This window comes from Bombina bombina, chromosome 7, assembly GCF_027579735.1.
Source record: "Bombina bombina isolate aBomBom1 chromosome 7, aBomBom1.pri, whole genome shotgun sequence".
In the NCBI taxonomy this organism is placed as follows: Eukaryota; Metazoa; Chordata; class Amphibia; order Anura; family Bombinatoridae; genus Bombina; species Bombina bombina.
The window spans coordinates 488,380,636-488,397,960 of NC_069505.1; the positions used below are offsets into that span (position 1 = coordinate 488,380,636).

The 17,325-nt window shown below is 42.6% G+C and overlaps 1 protein-coding gene across 2 annotated transcripts in view; it reads left to right on the forward strand.

Annotated features, from left to right (window-relative positions):
- Positions 1-17,325, forward strand: part of MAP4K1 (mitogen-activated protein kinase kinase kinase kinase 1) — a 290,702-nt gene that overhangs the window by 74,858 nt on the left and 198,519 nt on the right. For both annotated transcript variants that reach the window (XM_053721618.1, XM_053721619.1), the window contains exon 3: positions 8,552-8,642. In XM_053721618.1, the coding sequence (XP_053577593.1) occupies positions 8,552-8,642 (91 nt within the window). The remainder of the gene's footprint in view (positions 1-8,551; positions 8,643-17,325) is intronic.

Consider the following 17,325-nt stretch of genomic DNA (forward strand, 5'->3'; position numbering starts at 1 on the left):
ATATCCTTTGTTGAAATCATATCTAAATATGCTCATTAGATACTGCGCATACTTAGATATTATTTTCAACAAAGGATATCAAAAGAATGAAGAAAATCAGATATCCTTTGTTGAAAATCATATCTAAATATGCTCATTAGCTACTGTGCATATTTAGATATGATTTTCAACAAAGGATATCAAAAGAATGAAGAAAATCAGATATCCTTTGTTGGAAATCATATCTAAATATGCTCATTAGCTACTGCACATATTTAGATATGATTTTCAACAAAGGATATCTGATTTTCTTCATTCTTTTGATATCCTTGGTTGAAAATCATATCTAAATATGCTCAGTAGCTACTGCGCATATTTAGATATGATTTTCAACAAAGGATATCAAAAGAATGAAGAAAATCAGATATCCTTTGTTGAAAATCATATCTTAATATGCTCAGTAGCTACTGATTGGTGGCTGCATATACATACCTCATGCAATTGGCTCACCCATGTGCATTGCTATTTCTTCAACAAAGGATATCTAAATAATGAAGGCGTATCCGATTCCTAGCCACTGCCTCACCAGCCTCTGACCTCACCGCACATCACTGATTTGCATCTGCATATCAGACAGAATTTTCATTATCTGTGACTGGTTATGAACACTTGCACTTAATGATGCTGCCATGTCCCTCTGTAGCTCTATGCTACGTTGTTGTATCCTCTCTTGGCTCCTGATGAACCTTTCATGGTTCCTGAAGAACCTCTCTTGGCCTCTTTGTATGCTCTTGGTGCTGGTTATGAGCCTCCTCTGGAGTGCAATGTATTCCTCACCCAGGGGAGAATACAATGCATCCACAGGCTCTTGAGCAGCAGGGCTTCTAGGTGCTTGTGGGACAGGGTCACCTGCATCTGCTGTTGCTGGAGGCGCAGGGTCAGCTTCAACTGCTGGTTCATGTGGGGCAGGGTCACCTGCATCTGATGGTTCATATGGGGCAGGGTCACCTGCATCTGATGGTGCTTGAGGTGCAGCTGTAGATTCTGCTATATTTCCATCTGCCGATGGTGGAGCTCATCCAATTGCTGATGATGGTGGAGCTTGCTGATCATGGTGGAGCTCTCATGGTTGGCTGATAGTCCCACTGATGACCAGTGTGTGACCACTCAGCCTGTCCAATTGGCACTTCCTGTGACATTGTCTGTGGGTAAAATCCCTGACTGCCATGAGATTGTGTTGTGTGTGGGGGGGTAAATACATGGACCCTTTGTGGCTATCTTGGCTCCCCCTCAAAGCCAAAGGGAGGATATTCCTCTGGCCAGGAATCTTGCCAAGGGTCATATGGCAATGGTGGTGGCATCACTCCCAGATCCTCAACTGAAGCCATCCAACCGCGCTCATACCTGCGAGCATACTGCTCTTGCGGTTACCTGAAGACTGGTGGCATGGATGTTTGTATCCTTGTGACAGGAATCAAAGGATGAGAGGGATTAGTACAGTCAGATATATATCCACGTGGGCATACAATATACATTGATACATGCTAGGGCCTATACTGATTCTCATGTCAAACTGTTATTCTGAGACATGTTAGTATGGCACTATTCCACCTCATATCATGAATTGCATTGTGTTAAGTAGCAGTAATGTCAAATATAATTGTAGATGTTTTTGTTAGTAGGCCAAACACCATTCTCCTCGTGTACATGAATGTGTGATATTAAAGGATGTTATATCTCAAATACATATAATACAGGTGTGTGGGATGTTACTCACCAGCATGATGTGCTGTGGTTGCAGCCCCTGAGTCACAAGCCCCTGGAAGTCCACGGACTGCTGTGATACTCAGGGACCTGTGTATCATCTTGTGCCAGGTGTTATACTCTATATCCAGGGATGGACCACCGCCTGTTCCCTTCTGGTACATAGCTTCCTGCCCCATCTTTTCTTTGACCCGCCTCTTGCAGTCATTCCACCGCTTTTTCAGGCCCTCAACAGTCTTCCTCTGCGGGGCCACACTGTTGACGGCATCCTCTACCGCCAACCATGCCGTTTTTCGCTTTTTGGCAATGCCTTTGCCCTTCTCCTGCCCAAAGAGGGCACTGTAATTGTCCATGATGGCCTGGACAAGGGCAACATTTTCATCAAATGAGAAGTTTGGACATCTCAGCCTCTCATCCTCCATGGACTCTTGGCTTCCTCCCTGTGATGTCCCTCGTGTGGGTTCCTCCCTATCCTCTCCCTCCTCCCCACTTCTGTCCCCATGTGCACCCTCTGTCCCTCTCCTAGATGTGCCTGCTCTCTGGGGCTTTCGGGCATCTCCCCTCCCATCATCCCTTCTAGCTCTCCCCACTCCACTTATTCCCTGAAGGGGGGGGGACTGCTCCTCCTGTCCTCTCCTCCTCCTGTCCTCTCCAATACTCCTCTCCCTGCCACTCCTCTCCCCTCCTTCCCTCCTCCTTACCTCTCCCTGCCATCCTCACACTAAATCACACTACACACACTCACACTCCCAGTTCAATCACAACCAAACACTCAGCCTATCACACTGTAAAAATCAAATAAAATGTGTGAGGTGTTAGAAAAAAGTGTGGTGTATTTTGTATATGTATGTATGCAAAATATGTGTGCAATATATAAAAATATGTGTAAGTGTACAAGCTTAATCAAACAACAATGTGACCTAACTAACTCCTCTGTTTGCGCCTCTCTAGCTCAACGAACAATCCAAACACACTGAAGAAAATGGCGGCTGCGCATGGGTTTATATATGAATTTTGAATAGCAGAATTACGTGTCACATTTTTATTTGACATCTGTCCATTTTTACGAGTGTTAGCCTAATTTGCATAAAGCTACTCTTTATTTACACTTTCCGTGGACAAAATACTGGCGTAAGTTACTTTGTCCTACTTACGCCAGTTTAGCATCTAACGGCGCAGTATATGTAATACCCCGATGTGCAAGGTGAAATTATGGGCGGCGCGGGTTCCCACGATTGCGCCAAAATCTGCGCCGTATATGTAATTGCGCCCTAGATGTCTGCAAAACTTTCTGTGTATGCAGCTGTTAAAGGGACAGTCAAGTCCAAAATAAACTTGCATTATTTAGATAGGGCATGAAATTTTAAACAACTTTCCAATTTACTTTTATCACCAATTTTTCTTTTTTTCTTTTGGTATTCTTAGTTGAAAGCTAAACCTAGGAGGTTCATATGCTAATTTCTTAGACCTTGAAGGCCGCCTCTAATCTGAATGCATTTTGACAGTTTTTCACCACAAGAAGGTGTTAGTTCATGTGTGTCATATAGATAATATTGTGCTCACGCATGTGAAGTTACCTAGGAGTCAGCACTAATTGGCTAAAATGTTTGTCAAAAGATCTGAAATTAAGGGGCAGTCTGCAGAGGCTTAGATACAAGATAATCACAGAGGTAAAAAGTATATTAATATAACGGTATTGGTTATGCAAAACTGGGGAATGGGCAATAAAGGGATTATCTATCTTTTTAACCCCTTAGTGACCAGATCACTTTTCCATTTTCTGTCCGTTTGGGACCAAGGCTATTTTTACATTTCTGCGGTGTTTGTGTTTAGCTGAAATTTTCCTCTTACTCATTTACTGTACCCACACATATTATATACCGTTTTTCTCGCCATTAAATGGACTTTCTAAAAATACCATTATTTTCATCATATCTTATCATTTACTATAAAATAATTTATAAAATATGAGGAAAAATGGAAAAAAAACACACTTTTTCTAACTTTGAACCCCAAAATCTGTTACATATCTACAACCACCAAAAAACACCCATGCTAAATAGTTTCTAAATTTTGTCCTGAGTTTAGAAATACCCAATGTTTACATGTTCTTTGCTTTTTTTGTAACTTATAGGGCCATAAATACAAGTAGCACTTTGCTATTTTCAAACCATTTTTTTTCCAAAATTAGCGCTAGTTACATTGGGACACTGATATCTTTCAGGAATCCCTGAATATCTATTGACATGTATATATTTTTTTTTAGAAGACATCCCAAAGTATTGATCTAGGCCCATTTTGGTATATTTCATGCCACCATTTCACCGCCAAATGCGATCAAATACAAAAAATCGTTCACTTTTTCACAAATTTTTTCACAAACTTTCAGTTTCTCACTGAAATTATTTACAAACTGCTTGTGCAATTATGGCATAAATGGTTGTAAATTCTTCTCTGGGATCCCCTTTGTTCAGAAATAGCAGACATATATGGCTTTGGCGTTGCTTTTTGGTAATTAGAAGGCCGCTAAATGCCACTGCGCACCACACGTGTATTATGCCCAGCAGTGAAGGGGTTAATTAGGGAGCATGTAAGGAGCTTTTTGGGGTATTTTTAGCTTTAGTGTAGTGTAGTAGACAACCCCAAGTATTGATCTAGGCCCATTTTGGTATATTTCATGCCACCATTTCACCGCCAAATGCGATCAAATTAAAAAAACGTTACATTTTTCACAATTTTAGGTTTTGGCTTTTTTTGTGCATTTTTTGTGCATTTTTGGCTTTTTTGTGCATTTTTTTATAGCATATTTACATATGCTTATGTGTAGGATCCCCCTTAGCCCCCAACCTCACTGATCCCCCACCAAACAGCTCTCTAACCCTCCCCCTCTGCCTTAATGTGTGCCATCTTGGGTACTGGCAGCTGTCTGCCAGTACCCATTTTAGTGAAAAATATGCTGTTTTTATTAAAAAAAATTCCCTTTTCTGTAGTGTAGCTTCCCCCCCCCCAATAACAACCCCCCACCCCTTCAGATCCCTTAGATGTTTTTCAAAAAATAAGTTTATTTTCATTTTTTTTACAATTTACTTGTAACTCTTTTTCTGTAGTGTAGCGGTTCCCACCCGCCACCCCCCGTGCGCGCCCCCGAAGGCTCCGCCCCCGATCCCGCCCCCCTCCACCTTCCAGAGCTCACCGATGGCCGCCCACCCGCCTCCCAAGTCGGCTCCCACCCACCAACGATACCGGCCATCGATGTCCGGTGCAGAGAGGGCCACAGAGTGGCTCTCTCTGCATCGGATGGCCAGAAAGTGTTATTGCAGGATGCCTCGATGTCGAGGCATTACTGCAATAACCGGAAAGCAGCTGGAAGCGAGCAGGATCGCTTCCAGCTGCTTTCCAGACTGAGGACGTGCAGGGTACGTCCTTGGTCGTTAACTGACATCCTTTAGAGGACGTACCCTGCACGTCCTCGGTCATTAAGGGGTTAAACAATAACAATTCTGGTGTCAACATAAAATTTTCAACAACTTTCCAATTTACTTTTATTATAAACTTGGCTTAATCCCCCCCCCCCTAACCCTAGAATTCAACAGATTCAGTAAATTTTCACATTTTCTTATAAATTATACTAAATCAGAACTTTTAAACATTTTCATGAAATCCAGTACTCTTACAGATCTGAAAGATCCTGCCCATTTAAAATTTAACATTCACATTTAAAGTACTTGGGAATAGTATCCTCAAATCCATCGCGATGGTTCTCCCTCAACTATCAGCCACTTTTACACTCTATCCAACACTCATTGTCTACATGGAAAGATAAACCCCTATCGTGGTGGTGTAGAATACAGGCCATCAAAATGACAATACTACCCAAAACCCTGTATATACTGAAGGCTCTGCCTATTACCCTCCTCAAAACCTTTATGCAACAGCTACAAAGCGCTGTAAACACCTTTGTATGGGGTAGACTCCGTCCAAGAATATCGAGAGGAACTATGTATAGGTCCCTTCAGAATGAAGGGCTAGGCCTTCCAAGTATAAGCTTATATTATCATGCGGTAATATTACAAAGACTGCTAGACTGGCACTGCAGAAGAGACTCTAAGGCAGTGCTTTCCAAACTGTGTGTCGGGACACACTAGTGTGTCGGCAGCAGTGTGTAGGTGTGTCCCTGCTTCAGCACAATTTTTTTTAAATTTAATTTTTACAAATTTTTTTTTTTTGGTTTCTGACTTTCCGCCTGCCTGCTACGTATATCACATGTTTGATACAAGATTGATACCTAGTGGGTCACAGATCATCTTAACCAATTGGCGCAGCTCAGTGGGAATTGAAACTATTCCCATTGGCGGCTTTGGCGGCACATTGGCTCCTGACTGCACGTGTAGTCTCCTTAATTGGCTTGTGACTGCATTTGTAGTCAGTGAGTGGGACAGCAGTGTGTTTGCAGTGCGGGCAGTAGTCAGTAGGGCTCACGGAGCTCTGAGGGCGGCAGCTTAAATGCTGAGCTGAAGTCAGTGGGGTTTTTTTTGCAGCTAGCTCCCAGTAGTGCATTGCTGCTCCTGCTCTTGATATATGGATAGGAAGTGGAAGCTTTAGAAATGCTTGATGATGAAATGCGAGTGTCTTTATCTAATATTCCACCAAATATTCAGAAATTGTGTTCATCCCATCAACCTCATAAATCCCATTAAAATAGTAAGTAGCTATTGGTGTTATTAAACTTTTTTTAATTCTTGCACATACATACTGTTAATTGTAAATACATATTATTATTATTATTATATAATTTATGTATGTGTCCGTATATTTTAAAACAAGTTAGTTTAACCTCCTTTTTGCTAGTACAACTGAATTAATTACCGTGTCTCGATATGATGTAGGTTTAAAAAGTGTGTCACCAACATGAAAAGTTTGGAAAGCTCTGCTCTAAGGCCTGGGTGGCAGTTGATTCACAGTTACTCATGTCTCCTAACCCAGGCCCTCTTTGTTGGCTCCCCAAAACTAGACGCACCCCCCCTGTGCGCATCATCCCCGCTCTATAGATACATTTTTAACATGTGGGACCACCTCATTAAAATGACCCCGACTCTATCCACACCCGTATCGCCACTCTCCCCCCAATCTTCCCCAATATAGAGTTGATGGGAGACTATGAATCACGGAAAAAATATATAATAGTCAACGAGTTATTGGACTCTATCCCTGTAACACAACTACTGAACCACGGTAAATAAAACCAGAGCAGAACTTTCACAAATACTTTATGGATCCTTTTCTCTATGGCTAAAATATGCCCAATTACAACACTTTATCCTTACGGCCCACAATAAACAAGACCTTCATAGAACACTGACCTCCTTTGAACAAATTTGCCTTTTCGGAAAGATTGCTAGAGGGTCACTATCACTAGCTAAGTCCATACTTCATAACGCACAATCCCCCTCGCTTCCTCCCTATACAGCTCGGTGGCATTGCAATTTAGGTACAAACCTTGAAACCAAACAATTGCTGAAAATCTTTCAAAACACACGTAAATCCTCCACCTCCCCCAGAGTTAAAAATATTTATCCTACCTCTTTGGCATTTTGCTGGAGAGAATGCAGTATGCAAGGCACTATGTTGCATAGGTGGTGGTCATGTCACAAATTGAGCTCCATTTGGCACAGTGTAGAGATCACCTTGAGAAAGCTAGCTGACACGGAATTTTCTCTAAACCCAACAATGGACCTACTGAATGAGACTCCACCACTTCAATGCAAAATTAGAGGGACCTACGCATAGGTCTGAATAGCGCGAAATCCCTTATAGCTTTACACTAGAAGTCCCCCTCAATACCAACATTTGAGAATTGGATACAAAAGACTGATGAGATGCTCTCGCTTGAAGAGTACGATTATTACAAAAGGAACAAAACTGCATTTTATGCAGATCTCAAATTCTATTGGGATTCTATTACTCAAACACCTTGCAAACCCCCCCAAACCTCTTACAGCCAACCCTAATGCCAGCTGACAACACAAGTTTCCTGCTCGATCTACACTACCTTAGCGCACATGGAAATCTATATTGCAACTCAACCTAACTCCATATCTTAAACGCGGAATTGTCTCTCCCCCATCCCCTCAGTTACCCTTTCTTCTTTTTGTTTCTCTATGTTTTGAACCCTTATATTGCTTCTAGGTTTTTAATGTATAAAGTTTCAGCCCAGAGAGACTACATCCTAATTATCATACCGAACGTATGGGCACCAACCCCAGAACCCTTTTGGGGTGATCCAGAAGGAACTTATGAGCCCTCTGCAACCCGAAACCCACTCCCCAGGGGGTGTGATCACTGCTACACACCAGTCTCAGCCACTAACTGTTGGTAGCTACTCTATACATATACAACATGGTGTATCTTATATGTAATTGTTTATCCAGATCTCTGTGAACTCTTTCATATGACTTTAAAGTTATTTCCATTTATATTGTATTGCATTATTCAGAAATCAATACAAAAGTTATTGTCAAAAAAGAATTTGCTTAATTCTTTTGGAAGCCTTTGTTGAAAGAGAACCAATGTACTATTGAGAGCTAGCTGATTGGTGCTGTAATATTTGTGCAGCACCAATCAGCTGCAAGCTCCCAGTAGCGCATTGCTGCTCATAAGCCTTCCTAGGTATACTCTTCAACAAAGGATTCCAAGACAAGGAAGCAAACTATATGAAAGAAGTTGTTTAAAATGCTATGCTCTATCTTAATCATACAATAAAGATGTTGGGTTATTGACCCTTCCCTGTCTCTCTGTGTTTCCTGGGCAGATGAAGATTTCTCAGTGATTCAGAAGGAGGTCCTCATGGTCAGAAGCTGCTCCCACAAAAATATTGTGGCTTATTATGGGAGTTACATACGGTGAGTGTCATGTGACCGTGAGTTTATCAGAATAGGCCAAGGTGGCTAATGTAGGTGATCCCTGACTGCACATTATCAGGACAGGCTCAGGCAGTGCTGGGTGTCTAATGTACTGTAGGTGACCCCTGACTGCACATTATCAGGACAGGCTCAGGCAGTGCTGGGTGTGTAATGTAGGTGACCCTCTGACTGCACATTATCAGGACAGGCTCAGGCAGTGCTGGGTGTGTAATGTAGGTGACCCTCTGACTGCACATTATCAGGACAGGCTCACACAGTGCTAGGTGTCTAATGTAGGTGACCCTCTGACTGTACATTATCAAGACAGACTCAGACAGTGCTGGGTGTGTAATGTAGGTGACCTCTGACTGCACATTATCAGGACAGGCTCAGGCAATGCTGGGTGTCTAATGTACTGTAGGTGACCCCTGACTGCACATTATCAGGACAGGCTCACACAGTGCTAGGTGTCTAATGTAGGTGACCCTCTGACTGTACATTATCAAGACAGACTCAGACAGTGCTGGGTGTGTAATGTAGGTGACCCCTGACTGCACATTATCAGGACAGGCTCAGGCAGTGCTGGGTGTGTAATGTAGGTGACCCCTGACTGCACATTATCAGGACAGGCTCAGGTAGTGCTGGGTGTCTAATGTAGGTGACCCCTGACTGCACATTATCAGGACAGGCTCAGACAGGGCTGCGTGTGTAATGTAGATGACCCCTGACTGCACATGATCAGGACAGGCTCAGACAGTGCTGGGTGTGTAATGTAGGTGACCCCTGACTGCACATGATCAGGACAGGCTCAGACAGTGCTGGGTGTCTAATGTAGGTGACCTCTGACTGCACATTATCAGGACAGGCTCAGACAGTGCTGGGTGTGTAATGTAGGTGACCCTCTGACTGCACATTATCAGGACAGGCTCAGACAGGGCTGAGTGTCTAATGTAGGTGACCCCTGACTGCACATTATCAGGACAGGCTCAGACAGTGCTGGGTGTGTAATGTAGGTGACCCTCTGGCTGCACATTATCATGAAAGGCTCAGACAGTGTTGGGTGTCTAATGTAGGTGACCCTCTGACTGCACATTATCAGGACAGGCTCAGGCAGTGCTGGGTGTCTAATGTAGGTGACCACCTGACTGCACATTATCAGGGCAGTCTCAGGCAGTGCTAGGTGTGTAATGTAGGTGACCACCTGACTGCACATTATCAGGGCAGGCTCATGCAGTGCTAGGAGTGTAATGTAGGTGACCTCTGACTGCACATTATCAGGACAGGCTCAGACAGTGTTGGGTGTGTAATATAGGGTGACCACAGTCAGCAATGGGAACAGCACAACAGATAAAAAGGTGCAGTTCTATCAGGGGCTCCACACCAGGTCCCCAGTACAAATCAGACAGTCCAAAAGACAGCAGCACTCACCATATCCAAAAAATGCAGAAATGTATTGAAACACCAAGGTGCACAGAATAACAACGTTTCGGACCTCAGTCCTTAATCATGTCAGTACACATAATGAACATACAAAACTCTTAAATAGGGGTTGTTTACAACACACCTGTGTAATACTATAATGAGGCTGAATGCTAGTATCCTTTAAAAATGAATATCTAGTTCCTACATCTGACTAATGCATACAGGATATCAACAATCTAAAAATAATATTATTATTTATAGAATACTATCCTCTCCAAGAAATATACAAAATCAAAAGGCTCCATATGAAAATTGTATCTATGAGATTAACATACATTTTTTTTAGTTATTAACACAATAATTGATTGAACTTGCTTACTATGGAACAGGATACAAAATTATGTGAATATATTGAACCTAATATTATAAAAATAAAGACAGGTCAAAATCTCTATTAAGACCCATAGGACTCAAGGTCTCCAATCTATCTATCCAAAACATATCTTTTTGTTTAAGATATAACTCCCTATCACCCCCCACACCTCAGGCAGCCAATATGATCGATGATTTGGAATCTTAATTGACAAATATTGTTGCCAGCGTTAACAAAATGTTCAGCTACAGGGTTTTTAATTTCTCTTGTTAAGTGTATCCAGTCCACGGATCATCCATTACTTGTGGGATATTCTCCTTCCCAACAGGAAGTTGCAAAAGGATCACCCACAGCAGAGCTGCTATATAGCTCCTCCCCTCACTGCCATATCCAGTCATTCTCTTGCAACTCTCAACAAAGATGGAGGTAGTAAGAGGAGAGTGGTGTATTATAGTTAGTTTTTATCTTCAATCAAAAGTTTATTTTTAATGGTACCGGAGTGTACTATTTTATCTCAGGCAGCATTTAGAAGAAGAATCTGCCTGCGTTTTCTATGATCTTAGCAGAAGTAACTAAGATCCACTGCCGTTCTCACATATTCTGAGGAGTGAGGTAACTTCAGAGGGGGAATGGCGTGCAGGTTATCCTGCAATAAGGTATGTGCAGTTAACATTTTTCTAGGGATGGAATTTGCTAGAAAATGCTGCTGATACCGGATTAATGTAAGTTAAGCCTAAATACAGTGATTTAATAGCGACTGGTATCAGGCTTATTGCCAGAGATACATACTCTTATAAAAGTGCAATATAAAACGTTTGCTGGCATGTTTAATCGTTTTTATATATGCTTGGTGATAAAACTTATTGGGGCCTATTTTTGTTCCACATGGCTGGCTTGATTTTTGCCTAGAAACAGTTTCCTGAGGCTTTCCACTGTTGTAATATGAGTGGGAGGGGCCTATTTTAGCGCTTTTCTGTGCAGCTAAAATTACAGACAGAGACATTCAGCTTTCCTCAGCAGTTCCCTGCATGATACAGGACATCTCTGAAGGGCTAAAAAGGCTTCAAAAGTCTTGTTTGAGGAAGGCAACAGCCACAGTAGAGCTGTGGCAGTTGTTGTGACTGTTTTAAAAACGTTTTTTTCATTTGTTATTCTGTTTTTGGTATTAAGGGGTTAATCATCCATTTGCATGTGGGTGCAATGCTCTGCTAACTTGTTACATACACTGTAAAAATTTCGTTAGTGTAACTACCTTTTTTCACTGTTATTTCAAATTTTGACAAAATTTGTTTTTCTTAAAGGCGCAGTAACGTTTTTTATATTGCTTGTTAACTTGGTTTAAAGTGTTTTCCAAGCTTGCTAGTCTCATTGCTAGTCTGTACAAACATGTCTGACACAGAGGAAACTACTTGTTCATTATGTTTAAAAGCCATGGTGGAGCCCCATAGGAGAATGTGTACTAAATGTATTGATTTCACCTTAAACAGTATAGATCAGTCTTTATCTATAAAAGAATTGTCACCAGAGGGTTCTGTCGAGGGGGAAGTTATGCCGACTAACTCTCCCCACGTGTCGGACCCTTTGCCTCCCGCTCAAGGGACGCATGCTAATATGGCGCCAAGTACATCAGGGACGCCCATAGCGATTACTTTGCAGGACATGGCTGCGATCATGAATAATACCCTGTCAGCGGTATTAGCCAGATTGCCTGAATTTAGAGGCAAGTGCGATAGCTCTAGGGTTAGACGAGATACAGAGCACGTAGATGCTGTAAGAGCCATGTCTGATACTGCGTCACAATATGCAGAACCTGAGGACGGAGAGCTTCAGTCTGTGGGTGACATCTCTGACTCGGGGAAACCTGATTCAGATATTTCTGATTTTAAATTTAAGCTTGAGAACCTCCATGTATTGCTTGGGGAGGTGTTAACTGCTCTGAATGACTGTGACACAATTGCAGTGCCAGAGAAATTGTGTAGACTGGATAAATACTATGCAGTGCCGGTGTGTAGTGATGTTTTTCCAATACCTAAAAGGTTTACAGAAATTATTAATAAGGAGTGGGATAGACCCGGTGTGCCGTTTTCCCCCCTCCTATATTTAGAAAAATGTTTCCAATAGACGCCACTACACGGGACTTATGGCAGACGGTCCCTAAGGTGGAGGGAGCAGTTTCTATTTTAGCAAAGCGTACCACTATCCCGGTTGAGGACAGTTGTGCTTTTTCAGATCCAATGGATAAAAAATTAGAGGGTTACCTTAAGAAAATGTTTATTCAACAAGGTTTTATTTTACAGCCCCTTGCATGCATTGCGCCTGTCACTGCTGCGGCGGCGTTCTGGTTTGAGGCCCTGGAAGAGGCCATCCATACAGCTCCATTGACTGAAATCATTGACAAGCTTAGAACACTTAAGCTAGCTAACTCATTTATTTCTGATGCCATTGTTCATTTGACTAAACTAACGGCTAAGAATTCCGGATTCGCCATCCAGGCGCGTAGGGCACTATGGCTTAAATCCTGGTCAGCTGACGTGACTTCAAAGTCTAAATTACTCAACATTCCTTTCAAAGGGCAGACCTTATTCGGGCCTGGTTTGAAAGAGATTATTGCTGACATTACTGGAGGTAAGGGTCATACCCTTCCTCAGGACAGGGCTAAGTCAAGGGCCAAACAGTCTAATTTTCGTGCCTTTCGAAATTTCAAGGCAGGTGCAGCATCAACTTCCTCTGCTTCAAAACAAGAGGGAACTTTTGCTCAATCCAAGCAGGCCTGGAAATCTAACCAGTCCTGGAACAAGGGCAAGCAGGCCAGAAAGCCTGCTGCTGCCTCCAAGACAGCATGAAGGAACGGCCCCCTATCCGGAAACGGATCTAGTAGGGGGCAGACTTTCTCTCTTCGCCCAGGCGTGGGCAAGAGATGTTCAGGATCCCTGGGTGTTGGAGATCATATCTCAGGGATATCTTCTGGATTTCAAAGCTTCTCCTCCACAAGGGAGATTTCACCTTTCAAGATTATCTGCAAACCAGATAAAGAAAGAGGCATTCTTACGCTGCGTGCAAGACCTTCTAGTAATGGGAGTGATCCATCCAGTTCCACAGACGGAACAAGGACAGGGTTTTTATTCAAATCTGTTTGTGGTTCCCAAAAAAGAGGGAACCTTCAGACCAATTTTGGATCTAAAGATCTTAAACAAATTCCTCAGAGTTCCATCTTTCAAGATGGAAACTATTCGGACCATCTTACCCATGATCCAAGAGGGTCAGTACATGACCACAGTGGACTTAAAGGATGCCTACCTTCACATTCCGATTCACAAGAATCATCATAGGTTCCTAAGGTTTGCCTTTCTAGACAGGCATTACCAATTTGTAGCTCTTCCCTTCGGGTTGGCTACAGCCCCGAGAATTTTTACAAAGGTTCTGGGCTCACTTCTGGCGGTTCTAAGACCGCGAGGCATAGCGGTGGCTCCTTATCTAGACGACATCCTGATACGGGCGTCAAGCTTTCAAATTGCCAAGTCTCATACAGAGATAGTTCTGGCATTTCTGAGGTCGCATGGGTGGAAAGTGAACGAAGAAAAGAGTTCTCTATCTCCTCTCAAAAGAGTTTCCTTCCTAGGGACTCTTATAGATTCTGTAGAAATGAAAATTTACCTGACGGAGTCCAGGTTATCAAAACTTCGAAATGCTTGCCGTGTTCTTCACTCCATTCCGCGCCCTGCGGTGGCTCAGTGCATGGAAGTAATCGGCTTAATGGTAGCGGCGATGGACATAGTGCCATTTGCGCGCCTGCATCTCAGACCGCTGCAATTATGCATGCTCAGTCAGTGGAATGGGGATTACACAGATTTGTCCCCTCTACTAAATCTGGATCAGGAAACCAGAGATTCTCTTCTCTGGTGGTTATCTCGGGTCCACCTGTCCAAGGGTATGACCTTTCGCAGGCCAGATTGGACGATTGTAACAACAGATGCCAGCCTTCTAGGTTGGGGTGCAGTCTGGAACTCCCTGAAGGCTCAGGGTTCATGGACTCAGGAGGAGAAACTCCTCCCAATAAATATTCTAGAGTTAAGAGCGATATTCAATGCTCTTCTAGCTTGGCCTCAGTTAGCAACACTGAGGTTCATCAGATTTCAGTCGGACAACATCACGACTGTGGCTTACATCAACCATCAAGGCGGAACCAGGAGTTCCCTAGCAATGTCAGAAGTCTCCAAGATAATTCGCTGGGCAGAGACTCACTCTTGCCACCTATCAGCGATCCATATCCCGGGCGTAGAGAACTGGGAGGCGGATTTTCTAAGTCGTCAGACTTTTCATCCGGGGGAGTGGGAGCTCCATCCGGAGGTGTTTGCTCAATTGGTCCATCGTTGGGGCAAACCAGAACTGGATCTCATGGCGTCTCGCCAGAACGCCAAGCTTCCTTGTTACGGATCCAGGTCCAGGGACCCAGAAGCGACGCTGGTAGATGCTCTAGCAGCTCCTTGGTTCTTCAACCTGGCTTATGTGTTTCCACCGTTTCCTCTGCTCCCCCGACTGATTGCCAAAATCAGACAGGAGAGAGCATCTGTGATTCTGATAGCGCCTGCGTGGCCACGCAGGACCTGGTATGCAGATCTGGTGGACATGTCATCCTTTCCACCATGGACTCTGCCTCTGAGAAAAGACCTTCTAATTCAAGGTCCTTTCAATCATCCGAATCTAATTTCTCTGAGACTGACTGCATGGAGATTGAACGCTTGATCCTATCAAAGCGTGGCTTCTCCGAGTCAGTCATTGATACCTTAATACAGGCACGAAAGCCTGTCACCAGGAAAATCTACCACAAGATAGGGCGAAAATATATTCATTGGTGTGAATCCAAGAATTACTCATGGAGTAGGGTTAGGATTCCTAGGATATTGTCCTTCCTCCAGGAGGGTTTGGACAAAGGATTATCAGCTAGTTCTTTAAAGGGACAGATTTCTGCTCTGTCTATTCTTTTACACAAGCGTCTGGCAGAAGTTCCAGACGTTCATGCATTTTGTCAGGCTTTAGTTAGAATTTAGCCTGTGTTTAAACCTGTTGCTCCTCCATGGAGCTTAAACTTGGTTCTTAAAGTTCTTCATGGGGTTCCGTTTGAACCCCTTCATTCTATTGATATCAAACTTTTATCATGGAAAGTTCTATTTCTGATGGCTATTTCCTCGGCTCGAAGAGTCTCTGAGTTATCTGCCTTACATTGTGATTCTCCTTATCTGATCTTTCATTCAGATAAAGTAGTTCTGCATACAAAACCTGGGTTTTTACCCAAGGTGGTTTCTAACAAGAATATCAATCAAGAGATTGTTGTTCCATCATTGTGTCAAAGAAGGAACGTCTTTTGCATAATCTAGACGTAGTCCGTGCCTTGAAGTTTTACTTACAAGCTACTAAAGATTTTCGTCAAACATCTAACCTGTTTGTTGTTTACTCTGGACAGAGGAGAGGTCAAAAGGCCTCGGCAACCTCTCTTTCTTTTAGGCTTCAGAGTATAATCCGTTTAGCCTATGAGACTGCTGGACAGCAGCCCCCTGAAAGGATTACAGCTCATTCTACTAGAGCTGTGTCTTCCACCTGGGCCTTTAAAAATGAGGCTTCTGTTGAACAGATTTGCAAGGCTGCGACTTGGTCTTCGCTTCATACCTTTTCAAAATTTTACAAATTTGATACTTTTGCTTCTTCGTAGGCTGTTTTTGGGAGAAAGGTTCTACAGGCAGTGGTTCCTTCCGTTTAAGTTCCTGCCTTGTCCCTCCCATCATCCGTGTACTTTAGCTTTGGTATTGGTATCCCACAAGTAATGGATGATCAGTGGACTGGATACACTTAACAAGAGAAAACATAATTTATGCTTACCTGATAAATTTATTTCTCTTGTAGTGTATCCAGTCCACAGCCCGTCCTGTCCTTTTAAGGCAGGTCTAAATTTTAATTAAACTACAGTCACCACTGCACCCTATGGTTTCTCCTTTCTCGGCTTGTTTCGGTCGAATGACTGGATATGGCAGTGAGGGGAGGAGCTATATAGCAGCTCTGCTGTGGGTGATCCTCTTGCAACTTCCTGTTGGGAAGGAGAATATCCCACACGTAATGGATGATCCGTGGACTGGATACACTACAAGAGAAATAAATTTATCAGGTAAGCATAAATTATGTTTTTTTTATTGCGAATATCTGACCTATGTTCCGTCATCCTGTCACGGACCATCCGAGTGGTCTCTCCAACCCTGTAGCTGAACATTTTGTTAACGCTGGCCACAATATTTGTCAATTAAGATTCCAAATCATCGATCATATTGGCTGCCTGAGGCGTGGGGGGTGATAGGGAGTTATATCTTAAACAAAAAGATATGTTTTGGATAGATAGATTGGAGACCTTGAGTCCTATGGGTCTTAATAGAGATTTTGACCTGTCTTTATTTTTATAATATTAGGTTCAATATATTCACATACTGTTGTATCCTGTTAAGGTCCATAGTAAGCAAGTTCAATCAATTTTTGTGTTAATAACTAAAACAAATGTATGTTAAGCACATAGATACAATTTTCATATGGAGCCTTTTGATTTTGTATATTTCTTGGAGAGGATAGTATTCTATAAATAATAATATTATTATTAGATTGTTGATATCCTGTATGCATTAGTCAGATGTAGGAACTAGATATTCATTTTTAAAGGATACTAGCATTCAGCCTCATTATAGTATTGCACAGGTGTGTTGTAAAAATGGGTGTGTGGCTTTGGTACCAACCCCTATTTAAGAGTTTTGTATTTTCATTATGTGTACTGACATGATTAAGGACTGAGGTCTGAAACGTTGTTATTCTGTGCACCTTGGTGTTTCAATAAATGTCTGCATTTTTTGGATA